General features: G+C 52.5%; 1 protein-coding gene across 6 annotated transcripts in view; it reads right to left on the bottom strand.

Annotated features, from left to right (window-relative positions):
• The window catches only part of ZFPM1 (zinc finger protein, FOG family member 1), a 127,255-nt gene that overhangs the window by 68,092 nt on the left and 42,672 nt on the right, over positions 1–16,491 (bottom strand). For 3 of the 6 annotated variants that reach the window (XM_073308173.2, XM_073308170.2, XM_073308171.2), the window contains exon 2: positions 195–326. The exons of 1 other annotated variant lie outside the window; for it this stretch is intronic. In XM_073308173.2, the coding sequence (XP_073164274.1) occupies positions 195–312 (118 nt within the window). In that variant the 5' untranslated portion in view covers positions 313–326. Of the gene's footprint in view, positions 1–194; positions 327–5,006; positions 5,081–16,491 lie in introns of those variants that run through there. 2 more of the 6 variants (XM_073308172.2, XM_073308174.1) reach the window with 2 other exon arrangements.

Raw genomic sequence — 16,491 nt, 5'->3', positions numbered from 1 at the left:
GCACACTGGCCAGGGGGCGACCTGGTGGGCTTGCACTTCTGCTGCTTACCTTACCGCTCCCTGCTCCCCCATTAAGTGGAAGGCTACTGACGCCCTTGGGCGGGAAGCTTCTCTCACCATATGCGGCTTTACACGAGAGCCCATGCAAGCAGAGCAGTAACTCCACAGCCACGAGCCACCAGAGCGGGACTTACCTTCACTGCCAGGAGGGCTTGAGGCATCACACTCTGCAGATCCGTTTTGGGCTGATGCAGCACCCTCTGTCTCAGCTTGGCTGTTCTCCTCCGCCGTGGCGTCATCACCTTCCTCCATCTCTCCAAAGGAACCTTCAAAACACAAGAGGAGTCCGACAGGTAAGTGATGAGAAGGCAGAGCCGTTGGGCCACATGTCCAGGCAGGCGCCCGGCACAGTGAAAGGCCCGGTTATCAGTTCCAATCAGGCAGATTCTCATCCTTCCTTTGCTGGGGAGGGAAGATGGGAAGCTACCTGTTGCAAACTCTGAAGCATCCATAGTCAAGAAGCCCTCTCCACAGGGGGCATTTCATGACACAAGGCTGATAAAGTGCCTTGTTCTCATCAGGGCTTGGAGAGCCACCCCCCAAAAAGTGTTCCCCCCAAGGTTTCCCACCTCTTCCACTTCCAGGGAAAGAAGCAGACAGACACATGCTAATTTTTTAGAGATATGTTCCTCTGTCCTCTCCTTCCTGCTAGGAGCATAATAAGGAAGATGCTCCAGTGACACGCTGCGCTCCAGATGTTAGATACTCCCAGCCCCAACACACTCACTGTTCTGGGCAGATGGAATGGGTTCTTCCATAAACCCTACTGCAAGAACACGGATTTCAAAGCCACACACATGCCAATCGCAGAGTACACTGAGGGCGTCCTGATAGACTAGCCATGTTTCCTCCCCATGAACTGGTCCATTACTATGGCTGGGGGAGAGACACTGAGTGCCAGGGTGGATTTTTTCTGGGGGAGGAGGAGCAGGGTTTATACCAGTTAGGATTCACTCAGCTCTATGTGCAAAAGGAATTCAACAGCTGAGAAGCGCTTCCCAGGGCAGACTCCAGCATTTTCCATGCTCACCACCCCCAGCACTGATCAGACCACTGGCAGCGTTGACCCGCAGGCAGAGTCCGCAAGCAGCCGCCCAGAAAGGGACCAATATGAAACGAACGATGCCCAGGGTCAGGTCTCCAGGGCACTCCATCGCAGCACTCAACACATTTAGCTGCCGGGGTGAAGGCCGTTTCCTTCACTGAGGGACCCGGATACAGCTCAGCCCCAGCCCCTCCAGAGCTCTCTGCCCCATCCTGGCTAGCAGGCTCACCTTGCGCCAGCCAACACAAAGCCAGGCTAGTTTTACTGTCACTTTTATAAGCTCTGCTGGCTGCTGCAGTCACACGGTATTGAAGGAAATATATTAACGCTATAAATGTCTCTCCGCCTTGTAAATGGTGCTCTCCAAACATGCGTCCACCAGTAAGGCAGGAAAGGAAGAGGGGCCGAGGCCACGGCTAGATAGGAGCTGCTTTTAGTTCCTTCTAGGTTCTACTCACAATCACACGGCTTGTTTGAACCGATCCGCTCCTGGAGGCGGGGAGCTCAGTTATCTCGGGCAGGGGGGTATTCTACTTCCTACCTGGTGGGACAGAAAGGAGAGGGGTCCCTTCCCCACCCCCCAGCCCTGCCCATCCAGAGTTAGAAGTCCAAGGGGCACCGTGGCTTCACCTGTGTGGGGTTTGCCTCCTACACATCTGGCAAGTGCTTTGGTCTCACACTGCTGACACGGGGCCCAGGGGTGAGGATGTCTCTTGCCATGTTAAAGGAGTGCAGGGAACTGGGCTGAAACCCTCTCCACGTGTTTCGCAGACATCCCAACGAGCCACCCATGAGACGGCACGATCTCCCACAGCTGGGCACCAGGCGGACCGTGACAACGGAACGGGCCTCTCCTGGTACTCACAAAGCCTTTGTTTCACAATGTCTGTAGGGATAGGAGCAGCCAGACTGATTCCCGCGCTGGCATCTGGGGCCCATTGGGAGGGGGACGGGGGGCAGAGGAGAGAAAGGATCATTTTGACACGCCCCTTGGGAAGTGGATGGTGCAGGGGTTGAAGGAAGCTTTCCCCACTCATGTTACTCTGGGGTGAGGCTGCCTTCATCTCACCAACAAGGCCGCAGGCTGCATGGGGCACTACTGAAATGTTCGCAAATACATAAGAACGGCTAGACTGGGTCAGACCAAAGGTCCATCCAGCCCAGTGTCCTGTCTTCCGACAGTGGCCAGTGCCCAGTGCCCCAGAGGGAATGAACAGAACAGGGAATCATCAAGAGATCCATCCCCTGTCGCCCATTCCTAGCTTCTGGAAGCCACTACTAAACATTATGTTTTTCCATGGCATCTTCCGGAGGACCTTAAAGCCCTTTACAGACATCAGTGAATTCAGGTTTGAAACATTCCTCTGGATTTTCATCATTCCATTTGACTGACAGCTAAGCCATGGCATGGCAAATCAAGGGAGAACAATGCTGGCTCCTTAAGGGACTGGGCTCCTCAAAGTGTGACGGATATCCTCTGCCCTCATTTTCTGTGCAATCATAAACGAAGACAGGCTGAATTCCTTGGAGCAGAGAGTCTAACACGGCTGGGCCATGCGTCTATGCAATGATGCCACAGATTGGGGCTTGAAGCAGGGGCCTCCAGAGCTAGGAGCCAGAGGCCTTTCTAGCTAGGGTGGTAAACTCCCATCCTCTGCTGATCGGGCACCAAGAGGGGACGCAGAACGCATACACCTCAGTGGGTCACGTGTACGCCAAGCTCACCCCAGAGCTGGAGAAGGCTTTGCCCTTGCAGCCTCCAGACCGGAGCGTGGGTGGCGTCGTGTTTCTAACCTCAGCCAACCTCAGGCTGTGCCACGTAGACTAGCTCCAGCAGGACCAACCCCTCAGGGATTAGTCGGCCTCCTCTCGAAAAGCACCCGGTTCACAGCAGACAGGCCCACGTCGAGCGGTTGCGACAGGCACGGCTAACTCAGGGCAAATCCAGTGCTGCTAGCACTGGAGACAGAAATTCCAGACCAGGACTCTTGGCCAACTCGTGTGCGTGCTGTTACCCAGAATGCTCAGGGCACAGCTGGCATGGGAGCCTGGAGACCACACGGGGAGGTTTGGACATGCTAGTGCAGTGGCTTTCAGCCTGGGGTCCACAGGCAAGGTCTAAGATTTCCAAAAGGGTTGGCACCCCTTTCCCTTTCCCATGCCCGCTGGGGCACCTGGCACTGGCCACTGTCAGAAGACAGGATCCTGGGCGGGATGGACCTTTGGTCTGACCCAGTGTGGCCGTTCTGTCCTGCACCTCCATTTGAAAATTTTTAAGGGGGTTCACAAATGAAAAAAGGTTGAAAACCACTGTCCTATTGAAACCCCTCCCCACACCATGCAGCTGAGAGGGGGACTTCCATTGTACTCAGGAGTAGCAGGATGAGTCCCACCATACCAAGGAGGCGCTGCCTGGCAGGTCACCCACCCGTTAGACTACTTGCAGACTGCAGATTTGATCAGCCAGGTTCAGAAATAAAACCGTAGCCACTTAAAAAAGAGAACCCTGCTTCTAATGATGGAGCCGCCGAAGGGAATGCTGCTGTGATAATGAGCTCTCCAGCACAGAGAAAGATCAAACACAAAAACACGATCAAACCGATTCCCTGGGAACAGACCATCACATCCTCCAAGCCCAACCGGGCTTGGAATCTCCAGCCTCCAAATATGGCAAGCAGCTCCCGCCAAAAAGGGGAAGGGGGATAAAACCGCACAGCGCATTTCTCCAGACCTCAGCCACTCTCTGTGACTCCAGGCATGTATATTTACACCGGGAGAACAAAGGGCCCATAATCTATACAAAGCAGACAACAATAAGCGTGAATAAAGAGGCTGCTGGAGAAGGGAAGGCAATTTATTCTAATTCTGCTAATTTCAGTTCCAGCACAATTAAAAAGACTCTGATAATATTCAGAAACAATTGCCGGCTAACAAATCGTTTCTCTCGCGGTAAATGAAACATTGTTAGGCTAATTTTTTCTTTCACGCCTTCACGGCTCTTGGGCGTCTGATAAAGTTAACCCGATTCTCTCCTTCTTCCCCTCTCCTCCATCCCTGCTCTGTGGGCAGGAAAGGCCAGTCCTTACCAGAGGAGAGCAGATGCAGGGGGGGACGGGACACAAGCGACGTACACACTACAAGCTAGGATTGTGGTTCCCCTGCTCACAAACACATACTCCTGCTAGCTCTCTTCGAGCTACCACGAGTACCTGCAGTAACACAGGTAGGGGGGGCAGAAACACGGCTGAGCTGGTTTCCAGTGGGTGCATACTCTGCATGGGTCAGCCGCTCTGTGCTACTGAGGCTATGCAGCTGTTTCTACCCATTGAGCTAGCACGAGCAGGGACATCACACCCCTAGCTCATAGCGTAGACGTAGACACTCGCTCACTTGGCCTCTATCTATTCAGCTGTTACTGTCATGCCCAAGGTAGGCCAGGGCTGCTTGTACTCAGCACTGACCACCCAACCTCGCCCTCAGATGTCACACGGCTGAAATTCTGGGCTCCAGCAAAAGGCAGGAATCCTGTTCGGAGAATCCTTGCCCTCCTAGATGGACTGTCACTCGGGGTTTTGACAGCTCCTTTTGCAACACGGCCCCGATCTTGACCTGGGCCTCTGGGTGTTACCATAATACAAAATCATATTAATCTAGCCTGACAGAACAGGAATCTATTCAGACAGGGGCTTCCTTGAACCCCTCTTGCCAGATGGAATATACTGGGGCCTTCCACTCCTTATTCTGAATCAGGCTCATTAATCCTGATGAGAGGCAAAAACAAGATAGCTCGGTAGATTGAAAAAGGGACCAGGCCCCTTCCACCGCCAGGCCCCAGATCAGGATTAGGCATCCAGCCACATCACCAGGAGATGGACACCAACATTGTAAGGTGCATCCTCACCCCCACAGCTAGGCCCCGGTTAAAGAGAGACCCCAAAGACCGAATGAGCCATGGAACATCTCCATCTAACTCCAGAGTGGCCATCTCTAGGGCTCATCAGTGGGGCAGTGTGGAGGTAGGTTGTAGTGTTGTTGCATGTACTGTGTTTGTTCTGAAAACAAATGGATGCCGGTCTCCAGGGAAGTCAGTCAATCTGCGACCTATTAGCACCAAATTCACTCTTACAAAGGAAGGGGGGTAGGGTGGAGGGCCCCCCGCATGCGTTGGTCTTGTTGAACTTTAGGTCCATCTCTCTCCTTCATGAGATCCTCTTCCAGTGGAAAAGGTGCTTCTCAGACACCAATGCACCAAGCTTTTTTGGATTGGTGCCAAGCATTAAATAGTTCAGATCTGGCACAACGGGACCCAGGATCACAGCAGTGGTTTTGGGAAGCCCGGCACTTTAACAACAGAAGTCCCTGCTGTGTCTAGCGTCACGGAACGCAACGGGTGTCTTGGCAGTGCTTCCCTGTGCCGGGCCAAGACACGGCCGCATTTCAGGGACAGTAAAGTCATCCACTCAGTAGCTAGCGCTCAGGATCCCGGGGTTCAATCCAGGGGCCTGTGCACCCAAAAAATGCACGTGCAGGTGTTCAAGGAAAACTGTGACTCCCAATCTCTGCTGTGCCCAGGCGGCGCTGGGGCAGAAGCTAAAATATTTTTGTATCTCCATCAATGATGCTTTAAGGTGCCACAACCATAGCCCCCCCATTCTTGGCACACAAGGTCAAGCTATCGTGCCCCATCTGGCTCGCAGATACGCTCTCCAACACCTCCCACATCCTCTGGCAACTTTGCACCCCTCGCTCTGCCTGCAATGTGCCAGGAGCAACAATGTTCCCAGCTGCGTGGGTTAAATGAGCTACTGGATATTTTAAAAGACGAAAGCAGCAAGTGGAGCGTCATTTCTCTGGGATTGCTGGAAGCCTTGCACGGTTATCACCTCACGCAGACTCCCTCAGCTTGCCTGATCTGTCTATTCTTCATTAAGCAAATACGCTGAAATGGAAATGAAAACATAATAGCTATTTGATTTTCGGCGAGATATTTTGCATATTGGTTCAGTGCTGATAGTGGAATTTCATCAACTCCCTTTTTTCATGCTTTAAAACTGAATTACTGAGGCTGGCTTTACAGAGAGGTGATGAGCCAAAAAATGCTCCATTCCAAGATACTCCGCTTAGACGATTAACTATTCTCCATCCCCCTCCCTCCTCCTCTCTCTCTCTCTCTCTCTTTTTTTTTTTTTTTGATAACAAGGAAGGATTTCTTTTTTAAATTACAGCGATTGTAAAAACTTGCATTAATCTGAGATGATGTGACAAAGTTAACTATGTGAAGGCCGGCCCCGGATGAGATCAGGGCCATTAATATACGGTTTGGCTGGTGGTGGGAAGAAAGGGTAGAACATTTTTGCTTGGCAGGATGGGAAGGGGTAGTTAAAAGTTCCAGAAAACCAAATATCCTACAGAACAAGCCCATCGTATCTCAGGGTGCAAGGGGCAGCATACTAGGACTGGTCATAGACAAGACTTGGGAAAAACCTATTAGCCCAATTACCTGTGTTCCCCCCACCCTGAAGCTATACCCCCCCATCCTGTAATTTAAAGGAATGTAACAATTGTGTGTTGTTCACTGTAGCCATCTACCATCAGCCTTGTACTCGATAAATTGTAGGCAGTGTAGCTTAGTACATCTCCTCTCTTGTCGTTTTACTGTCTTTCCATTCCTGGCTTGCCCCACTTTTTCATACCTTTCTTTCCTGTCACAAATCATGGTGTGTTTTTTTTTCCCTCCATGACTGTGTGTGTGAGTGAGAGAGAGACACACCCACCCCCCCCTTCTTCCTGATCATTTTTGTCTTTGCCCTTTTCCCAAAACCTATTTACACTTATCCCCCTCGCCCCCCTCCCCACACACACCGCTTCCATTGCTTTAACTTATCCCAATATTGTTCCTTTGCCTGCTGCCCCCTCCTCCCATAGGGTCTGAAATGACCAGAAACCTCATAGCCACAATATTAAACTAGGACAAGAAGCTCCTCAATCCAGGGGCAATGGCCAAGTGAGAAGCCACCTGCCTCCACGTAGTTATTGGAGAAGCAGAAGGGCAAAAGGGTGCTGGGATACCCATCAGGTACCTCAATCCTGCTTAGGGATGCCACCTCTGTCCCTCTATCAGTTTCTCAGCTGCTGCTGGGGTGCAGAGGTCTCGCCTGCTTCGCTCTCTTTTGGGTCCCCGTTCCCCAGAGGGCAGCTCTGGATCACCCTTGTTCTCAGCTCTTTCCAAGGCTGCAAGCGAGAAAATGACCTGGGCTGTCAGTTTCACATGGCTGGGCTCCCTAGGAAGCAGCAATGAAAACTGCCTAGTCAGGTTTTGTTCTTTGGCAGCTTAGATCTCTGATCAGCCGCGGCAGCCTTGCCGTGCAGTGGTGCACTCAGTTCAGGTCTGGAAGACTTACATCAAACCACAAGGACTAGAAACCAATACGTTTAACAAAAGCTCAGGGCTTGTCTACACTGGGGAAGTTACACCGGTATAAGCCAATGTGTGAATTCATACTGGTATAATTATTAGTTCAGGTCTTCATGTGGACACTTTGTCTGGTATAAAAGACATAGTTTTGCGGGGGTGGGGCGGGGCAGGGAGGGGTTAGTTTATGTCTATTTGGAAGGGGCTATACCAGGATAATTAGATCAATTTACTGGTATAATTGGCAAGAAACTTTCCCAGGTAAACAGCTCTGCAGGATCGAGGGGCTTGAACAGCCCTCTTTCATGTACTAAGTTGCCACCAATTCCCACCTTGCAGCGAAAGCTACTCGCATGTCAAGAGAGGCATTGGCAGGAGAATTTGAGAGTTTTATTTTTGAGGGCAACGTTTCTCCACCACCAGCAACCCTCCAACAAATGCTTATTTCCCCACCCACCCAAAGCAACCCCCCAACCTTTGGGAAGAACTTAGCAGAGTGAGGTCTCCCCCACCTCTTCCCAGGCACCATCCCCCTGGCCTTCAGGAGTTGATCATTAAGATGGGCTACCCCACTCTTCACCCTTCTACACATAAGGGCTTCTGAGCCGATGTTCCTAAGAGTGCTGCACAATCGGTGGCCTAGGGTTTGAAGCTCCAGCTCGTTTCCTCACTGAATTCCAGGGGCTCCACTCTCCCATCGGATTAGGAGGCGTGGGGCCTTCACAAACTCTGGGTCGGATGCAGGCTCTCACTCTTGTCCTACAAATGGGACATGGGAAAGTTGCTAAGCGACAGCTCTCTCTTTCCCAGACGCGATCATAGAAAGCGTGTATCTGCTACACGTGGATCAGCACCCACCAACTCCAACCTCTGCTGGTACACTGTGGCCTCAGTCAAGTCTCTTCTATTTGAGCCTCAGGTTCCCAGTCTGTGAGACTGGGACAATAACCCCTGCTTCCCAGGGGATGTGTGAGGGGCTAACTGCCAAGCCTGCTGGAGATGAGAAGCGGCGTGGATTAGAATTTGAGTTCAGACACAAGACTCTTACGTGTCAGGGGATTGGGCAGAAGCACCGTGTTAACCAGACCAGGGATTCATGGATACATTTACACACCCAGCAACTCCAGAAGTGACTGGCGATTTGGGGCGTCACTTATTGGGCAGAGGGCTGTCCCAATCTGACACACACCAAAGGAGCCAGTTTTCTAGACAGTATGTAGCACCCACCTTCTGAAAAAAATATCAGGCCCCTTTTAGGTGTCAAGTTGGGCACCCCAATAATGGAGGTGCCCAAAGTCACCGGCGGCTTCTGAAAATCTTGGCCTGTGCGTCAACCCTCCTGCAACAAGCTGCTCACTGGTCTCCATGTGAGCTGCTGCAGGGAGAGTTCCACCTCTACTCCCCCTTTCTTAGATGCACCCAACCCCATTGGCTCAGCAAGGCTCCTGCTAGCGGCTGGAAATGCCGAGACTCCAGGCCGGAGCCAGGCTCTGGCCCTCTCCCTTCTCCAGCAACAACGGCAGTGGGCTGGAGCGGCCGTATTTTGGGTTTACTTCATTTTATTTGGAGACACACCGCGAGAGAAAGCGTGAGTGACAAACCAAGCTGTCTGGGCTGTCAATCATCCCTTTCAGGATCAGGACAGCCAAGATAATCTCCTGACGAGTCCTTAAAATGCCCACTTTGAGGAGGACGACAGGCTCATATTTAGCCCATCAGTCTCCCCACAGAGCCTAATTACTACCTACGAAGGCCACTCGTTCATTACCGGAGGATTACAGCAGGGGGTGGATAAGGACAGTTAGCAGCTACCAGCACAGGAACAGAAACGGCCAAGCTGAGCTTTGAAAGGGAAAATGGCACATCCAGTGGCAGCACCAGGCATCAGCTCACCAGCAGGTTCAAGATGCTGCCTCCTGCCTCCCCAGGAATACAAAGAAGCAGGACCACTTCCACCCCACTTACCCCGCCCAGCCCTCCTGCTCCCTGGTTCCGGTTCACTTCAAAACTGCCCTCCCAGTTTCTTAACCCTTCTGCAGAATTGCCCCACGCTGCCTGACCCCATAGCTTTGTTTGCCACAGGCCAAGAGGATGCTCAAAAGAACACTTTGCAGAGCCGGGTAAGAAGCATAAGGGAGGACGATGGCCGCTTAAAGATTCTACCAGCTGCGCTGTGGCATCCCTCCTGTCTGTGGGATTCACTCCTCAGCTGTACTCCAGGTTCTGATGCTTCCATTAAAAACAAAATAAATATGTCTAGCCACCGTCCCCAATCACAAAGAAAAATCTTTAACACATAAACCAAGCGCAATACACGTAGCAACGTCTGCCTGAGTCGGCAGACAGCAGAGCCGCTTAGAAAACGTGAACAACAACAAGTTATTTGCAAACAGGTTTTTATTTTCCAGCCCTAGCAAGCAGCCTGAAAAATTAATATATGGGGAGGAAGGGTGGTCTAAGAGCAAAGGTCCTGGATTGAAGAGGCCCAGGTTCAATCCCTGGCCCGGTGACAGATTTCCTGTGCTGATTGCAGGCAAGTTGCTTCATTTCATCTGCAGAGTCGGGATATTAAGCACATCCATCTCCCCACAAGTCTAACTACTACCTAAGAAGGCCACTCGTTCATTACCAGAAGATCAGAGCGGGGTGGGGGGCTAGATAAGGGCGCGCTTCTCCACAGCTCACGTGGCCCTGGAAGGTAAATCCATTTAGTAAGTATAATGTTGTGTAGCAATAGTTTGGCCACTCCTCCTCCCTGCTTGCCATACTAAGTTCCTAGATACCAGACTGTAGTTTGTGTACATGGTACTAGACAAAATGAAGTGCTTTCCTGTGATCAGTGCTAACACCAAGAGACTGACGCAGTTTTCACAGTCAGGAAGCAAAGAGGGTGCGGGTCAGCAAAACTGTCATTACACAGGTAATTATTTGATCATTTCACTCCAATTAAACTTCTTTCAGCATCTGAACAATAAACCTTTTCTTGATCCTTCTCATTTATCCAGCAAATTTAGAAAAAAAAAGTTTGTTTCCAGGCTGCCAAGAGAGAGACCCTGGACTATCCGAAAGCAGGCATGCAGACAAGAGCGAAGCGATAAGAGGCCTTGATAACAGATAGAAAATAGCAACAGATTCAGACTTTCCCACCGGCTTGGAAATCAGGGGAGGAGGCGATTCCACGGGGCAAATGACAATCTGTTCTCCGTCCATCGCCCTCCCAATGTGGGGGGGGTGGGGGGAAGGGGAGACAACGACAAGACAAACAGGCTCATATCTTCAGCTAAAATATGTTTGATCCTCCAGGACAGTTCTGCACTGCCACAGGGTAGGGACCCCAGTGTTGCCAACCCCTAAGCCTTTAAAAATAACAAAATCCACAAATTTATTCTTCTCCCTGCAAAACCAGTTAGATTTTTATGAAACCAATCATGAGATTTTCAGTTTGGGGGTCTCCTTACCTGCCTTGGGGCCCATATTCCCAAGCTCCTCTCTGGAGCAGCCAGGGCTAGACACACACTTTATTATTTTTATTATTTTTTTTTTTTAAATGAAAGGACAGGTTCTCACGCAGTCAAAGGACTCCAGGGGCTGAGGCACTGATAAAAAACCACCAACTCTCCAGGCTCAGGCGAGCTGGCGACGCCATCTCCATAGAGAGGTTTCGCTGGTTTACAGAGGTTCTGAACAGCTTAAATGCTACACGGGCAGATGCTGAATGCAAACTCATAGGGCAGGCACATGCGTGAGTCAGACAGCCCGACAGGCCTGCCATGGACTTAAGGGTGATCCAGAAGTGGCTCTAAGTCAGTAGAGAAATGGGGTGGAATCTTTCCTTCCGTACCAACAGTTTGGGCCTGTTGGGCAAGTTATTGTCCCCTCAACCTCCCTCTTTTGCCTGTCGCGTCTATTCAGACAATAAGCTCTTTGGGTTAGAGACTGTCCCTCTCCTTCTCTGTACAGCACCTAGCACAACAAGGCCCTGATCGCATTGGGGGCCCCCAGGTGCTACCGTAAGACCAATACAAATTAAGCAGTGTATTGAGTTCTGCCTGTCAGCTCTGTCCAGGACCTTAACAGCCTCCTCTACCTCCAGCTGCACACCCTCCAGCCCTAGATCCACTGGAGCGCACAGCTGGTGTCGGGTGAGCTTGCTGCTTCCTCTCCCACCTAACAAGAGGAGCAAAAGGGGTTGGGATTCACAGGATGGAGACCGGATAACGTAGCTGGAGTCTTTCCCTGTCCTCCCACCCTTGGCAATCCCTGTTTGTGTAAGGAACACAGGGGGACAAAGATAGGAGGAGGAGATCGGCACCCACGGAAGAGCTAGATAAACCCCCATCGCTAGGGAGAATTCCTGCTCCTCTGAAGGCAGCTGAGGTCGTTCCCACCACAGATCACACACCTAGGCAGACCGGATGCTTAGGGCTCCCCATGCAAGCCCAGGGCACTCCCAGCCCTGCAGAATGCACGGGAGGGAACAGAACCACCATACCAGCAGCTGGGCATAGACCAGGTCATCCAACAAGCCCTGGTTTTAGAGGGCTCCTAACGATGCCAGAGGAGTTTGAGGGTCCCCTGATTGTGCACCCTAAAAGCATGCATTTGCTTTGAGGTGGTGAGGGGCCCTCGCCCAGGGTCTGGGTCCCCGGTACCCCGGCAGAGGAGGCAGGGTCTGGAGAACAGAATGGGTCTGTTCAGACACTGGTTACTTCAATGGGGCCACATCGGGCTGGAATCCCGACCCCGCTCAGGTAGGCAATAAACTCCCAGTGACATCGATACAGGCATTCTGTGCCCGTGGCTATGTCTACATAGCAAAGCGCGTGCCCAGGCTAGCCTACTCACCTCTGAGTGAGACCAAATCCAGCGAGCGCAAGGGACCAGCAGCCGTGAAGACAACCCAGGGTCCGTGCCACCAGCACTGGGCCACCTTCACTGCCACTGTTACCCACAGCAGCTGGATTCAAGCTTGCTCAGGTAGGCCAGCCGGTGCACAGCTTTTGCTGTGTAGACAAACCCTTAGAGAGCTTCTGGACAGACACCGGTTTTAATAAATCCTCCCCACTCACAACAGCTACATCTGGGGACTAATCAAAGTTAACACCACCCCTCTCCCAAACTAAGGTCTCTGCCACCTATGTACTCCCAACAGGATGCACCGTCCCCCGGCCAGCAGGACAGAGGTAAATAGGATGCATCGCTCCAGACAGAGACCCCTAACAGCGGGAGCATTGCAAGGCTGATCAGCACAGCCTGGAGAGCACACACAGGAAACACAAGCCAAGCTGGGAAAGGCAAAGCACCGCGGCAAATAAAAAAAATTAGAGGGGAAGATGCCAAAAAACCATCTCCAGCTCCCACCATCATCTCCCAAACCCCTCCTGAATCAGGGGCTCTGCCACCCCAGAGATACCCACCCCACCCCGCCACACACAGCTCCCTCCCAACTTAGATCAGGTGTCCATTCCACCAGGCTCAGCTATTACTAGACGGAGGTGCTGATGCTTTGTTAGGAATTTGGAGGCATCTTTTGGGGCAAGCTCTGTGCTTTCAGCAATGGGAAGGTTCGAGCTGGCCTCTGTTCGTTCACATCACCACCCCCTGGGTGACCTCCAAAGCCGCCACACTGCATGTGGCTGGAGGCGCTGCAAGCAGCTGGGCAATTCAAGAATGCTTGGGGGGACGGGACGGGGGACAGGAGAGGTACACGGCAGGATGCGCAATTCTTCCCGATTATTTCTTCTCCCGTGGCCTTTACCTTCCCTCTGCAGGGGACAGCACAAAGTCTGGGGAGACCCTTGGCATGCCCACCCCTAGCAAAGCTTTCCCTCAACAGGAGAGAGGAGATGCTCCAAGCTAGCCAACTGGAGCCAGGAGTGCGCACACACAGAGAAAGGCCCTGCACACATAGCATCTGCCGGGAGCCAGCCCAGATGCCTTGAGCTGGCCATTCCTGGAAAGCGTTAACATGCAAGCAGTGCCAGGCTCTGAGAGAACTTGACCCTGAGGAGAGCAGGAGGAGTGACCGTGCTGGAATGAGAGGGCCATGCACAAGGAGCTGGGGGTGAATCCAGGTTCTCCTGCAAAGTCAGCGAGCTTGATAGAAAGCAGATAATGGTTCTTTGTCTCTGCAGCGTCCTTCAGGCTCTTATCCAGTCGCTGACCCTGAATTCATCTTCAAATTAAAAAGAAATATATAGAACGGAGACTGGAGTCGGCAGACGGATGCTTCCCACCAGGCCCCAGGGAGCTGAAAGAGACTCTGCCAGCTTGTAAAACACGGGCATGACGTCCACCAGTCACCTGGCAATTAGGAAGCAGGGAGACCAGTTATTACCTGGGCTTGAAAACACTCCAAACTCCCCTGTTGACTCGGCCCCAAGAGTGCCAAGGCAGGCGAAGGCCTCACTCTAGCTACCACGCTTCCCTGTACCAGTCTCTTCCTCCAGCCCAGAAGAGAGTCTTCCCCACCCTCCCCAGGGCTTTCCTGCTCTGGACCAATCCGACCAGCGATTCAGCTAAGGGAGCGGGGACAAGCAACTAACTTTGCTCAGTAAGCCAAGCCGGGAGCTGCCTTCCCTGAATGCGGGACAGCCTTTTGCCTCCTCACCATTTGTCTCCGAGCACCATACCCGGAGGGCAGGGACCAGGCGCACCTGAGATGGGAGCTTCCCCACCTGCACGTGACCGACAAGTCACTGGGTGTATAACAGATTTGGCCAATCATCCAGGCTCCTCCATTTCCCCCATCTCTTCACGAAGCTTTGTTAGGGTCTCTCCTTTAGGAGTTGCATGCACACACGGCAGGGGAAGAATAGCCCAGTGGCTAGGGCTCTAGCTTTGGAAACCTGAATTCAATTCCCTGCTCCGCCACAGAGTTCCTGTGTGACCATGGGTAGATCACTTAGCTTCTCTGGGCCTCAGTTCCCCCATCTGTACAATGGGGTTAATAGCACTGCCCTAGTGCACAGGAACTCCAGGGAGGTTCCTATTGTGATATGCCAGAGCCATTGACCGGACAGTCGTGCTTGCCATAGCCAGCATCAACAGATGACTTGTTACACCAGAGAGTGCCGCAGAGAGGAAGCCGTTGTTGGGAGCAAGCGGGTGGAAAGCCACAGCGCCGCAGACGGGGCAACCCATTGCTCTCCACCGCTACAGGCATTTTGAAGAAGGATTTGAGCTCTCTCTCTTTGTCCTTGTTTTTACTTCCCTCCCACCCCATTTTCTGAGGCCTGGTCTATACTTAAAACGGAGGTGGAGATAGCTAGAGGGGTCAGGGATATCCCTGGTGGAGACACAGGAAAGTAGGTTTCCACCAACGTAGCTCCCGACAGAAAGAGAGCCCCCTTCCATCACCATAGGCTGCTACAGTCCCAGTCGTGTAGACTCAGGGCCTTAGTGAAAGAGATGTAGAAGTCGTACAGCCATCGGGGAATGCTGCTCTTTGTATTCACAAGAGCAAAAAACCCCGAAGCAACTTCGCCCGCACTAACATCCGCCGAACCTTCAGGGTGAGGCATTAGGGTTCAGGAGTCAGGAGAGCCCACCGCCATCATCGAAGCACCTCAGCACCTCTTTGATCCGAGGCCCTGGCTCTGCTCTTCGGGAAAGGCAGAGAGCCCAGTGGGATATGCATAGCGTTCTCCAGCCACCCTGGCTGACTCACCGCCTGGTTCAGCCAGACGAGAAGCCAGCTCCTGAGTCAGACCTCGCCCACACGAACATCCTCACGGGATTGAAACAGCTGCCCGCATGAAGCATTTGCCACCGGCGTTTTCTTTGTTAGACTGAAGCTTGCTGTATTATCACCTGTGGTATGTGTAATGCCCACCCTTCGTCACCGCAGTCTCTTGGCGCCTCTGTCTCAAAAGCATTTACCCTCACACACCCTTGGGAGGCAGGGCAGTGCTATTACCCCATCGCACAGAAGGGAAACTGAGGCAGATATTAAAACGACTACCCACAGAGTCTGTGGCAGAGTGGTGACTTGAACACAGGTCTTGCAAGTATCAGGCAAGGGCCCTGACCACTCGGCTATTTTTCCTTTCTTATCCATGGGTAGTTAAATAGCTACCCAACCCCCATCCTGACACACAGAGAGTTCTGGCCAAGCTAACACTGTATCAGAAGCCGTAAGTTTTGCATCTGTGCCTCACAGGCATGGTATTGCCAGTCTCAGCAGTCAGACACCCCTTTCACAGCTTTGGTGGCTGCTGCTCCCCAGTTTAAAGCTCCGAGTGGGGCACAAGAAAAAGCCACCGCCATCATCGAAGCACCTCAGCACCTCTTTGATCCGAGGCCCCGGCTCTGCTCTTCAGGAAAGGCAGAGAGCCCAGTGGGATATGCATAGCGTTCTCCAGCCACCCTGGCTGACTCACCGCCTGGTTCAGCCAGAGGAGAAGCCAGCTCCTGAGTCAGACCTCACCCACACGAACGTCCTCAGACCAAAGGGGTGGGGGAGAGAGTTTGCTCGCCCACCTCGCTCGAGGCCTGGGACATTACAAGAGTGGAACTGCGGCCGGGCACAAGCAAGCGCGCAATGCCGTCGGCTGTTTTCAGACGCCTATCTCCTCCAGAAAGGATGGGTGAATGTGCTGATAACTGCGGATACTGCAGGAGAAGATGCTGGGGAGATAATCTGCTATTATAAAAGAGGAGGGCAGCTCTTGGCCAGACGCACAGCACAGAGAGAAGGGGTCCCCGAGATCGCTCCGTTCCCCTGCAGATCAGAAATCCTTTGGCGGGCGTCGGTTCCCCCTGCCCAGGATCTGGAGGGGCGGGGGGGGAAGGGGAAGTCAATGAAGCGGGAAAAGGAGCATCTCCTTCCCAATGCAGAGAGGCCCTTGTAACTTACTTCCCTGAGCTGTGATTTAAGATTGATGGAAAGCGAGTCTCTTCCCAGCAGTGGCTCTTAGGGGTGACAGCTGGATGTTTCTGCCGGCACATCCCTCTCCAGCGCTAACGCCCCGAA

This window comes from Lepidochelys kempii, chromosome 12 (assembly GCF_965140285.1).
Source record: "Lepidochelys kempii isolate rLepKem1 chromosome 12, rLepKem1.hap1, whole genome shotgun sequence".
NCBI lineage: Eukaryota > Metazoa > Chordata > Testudines > Cheloniidae > Lepidochelys > Lepidochelys kempii.
The sequence above is the reverse complement of the archived record's forward strand: the minus strand, read 5'-3'. Positions and strand labels throughout refer to the sequence as shown.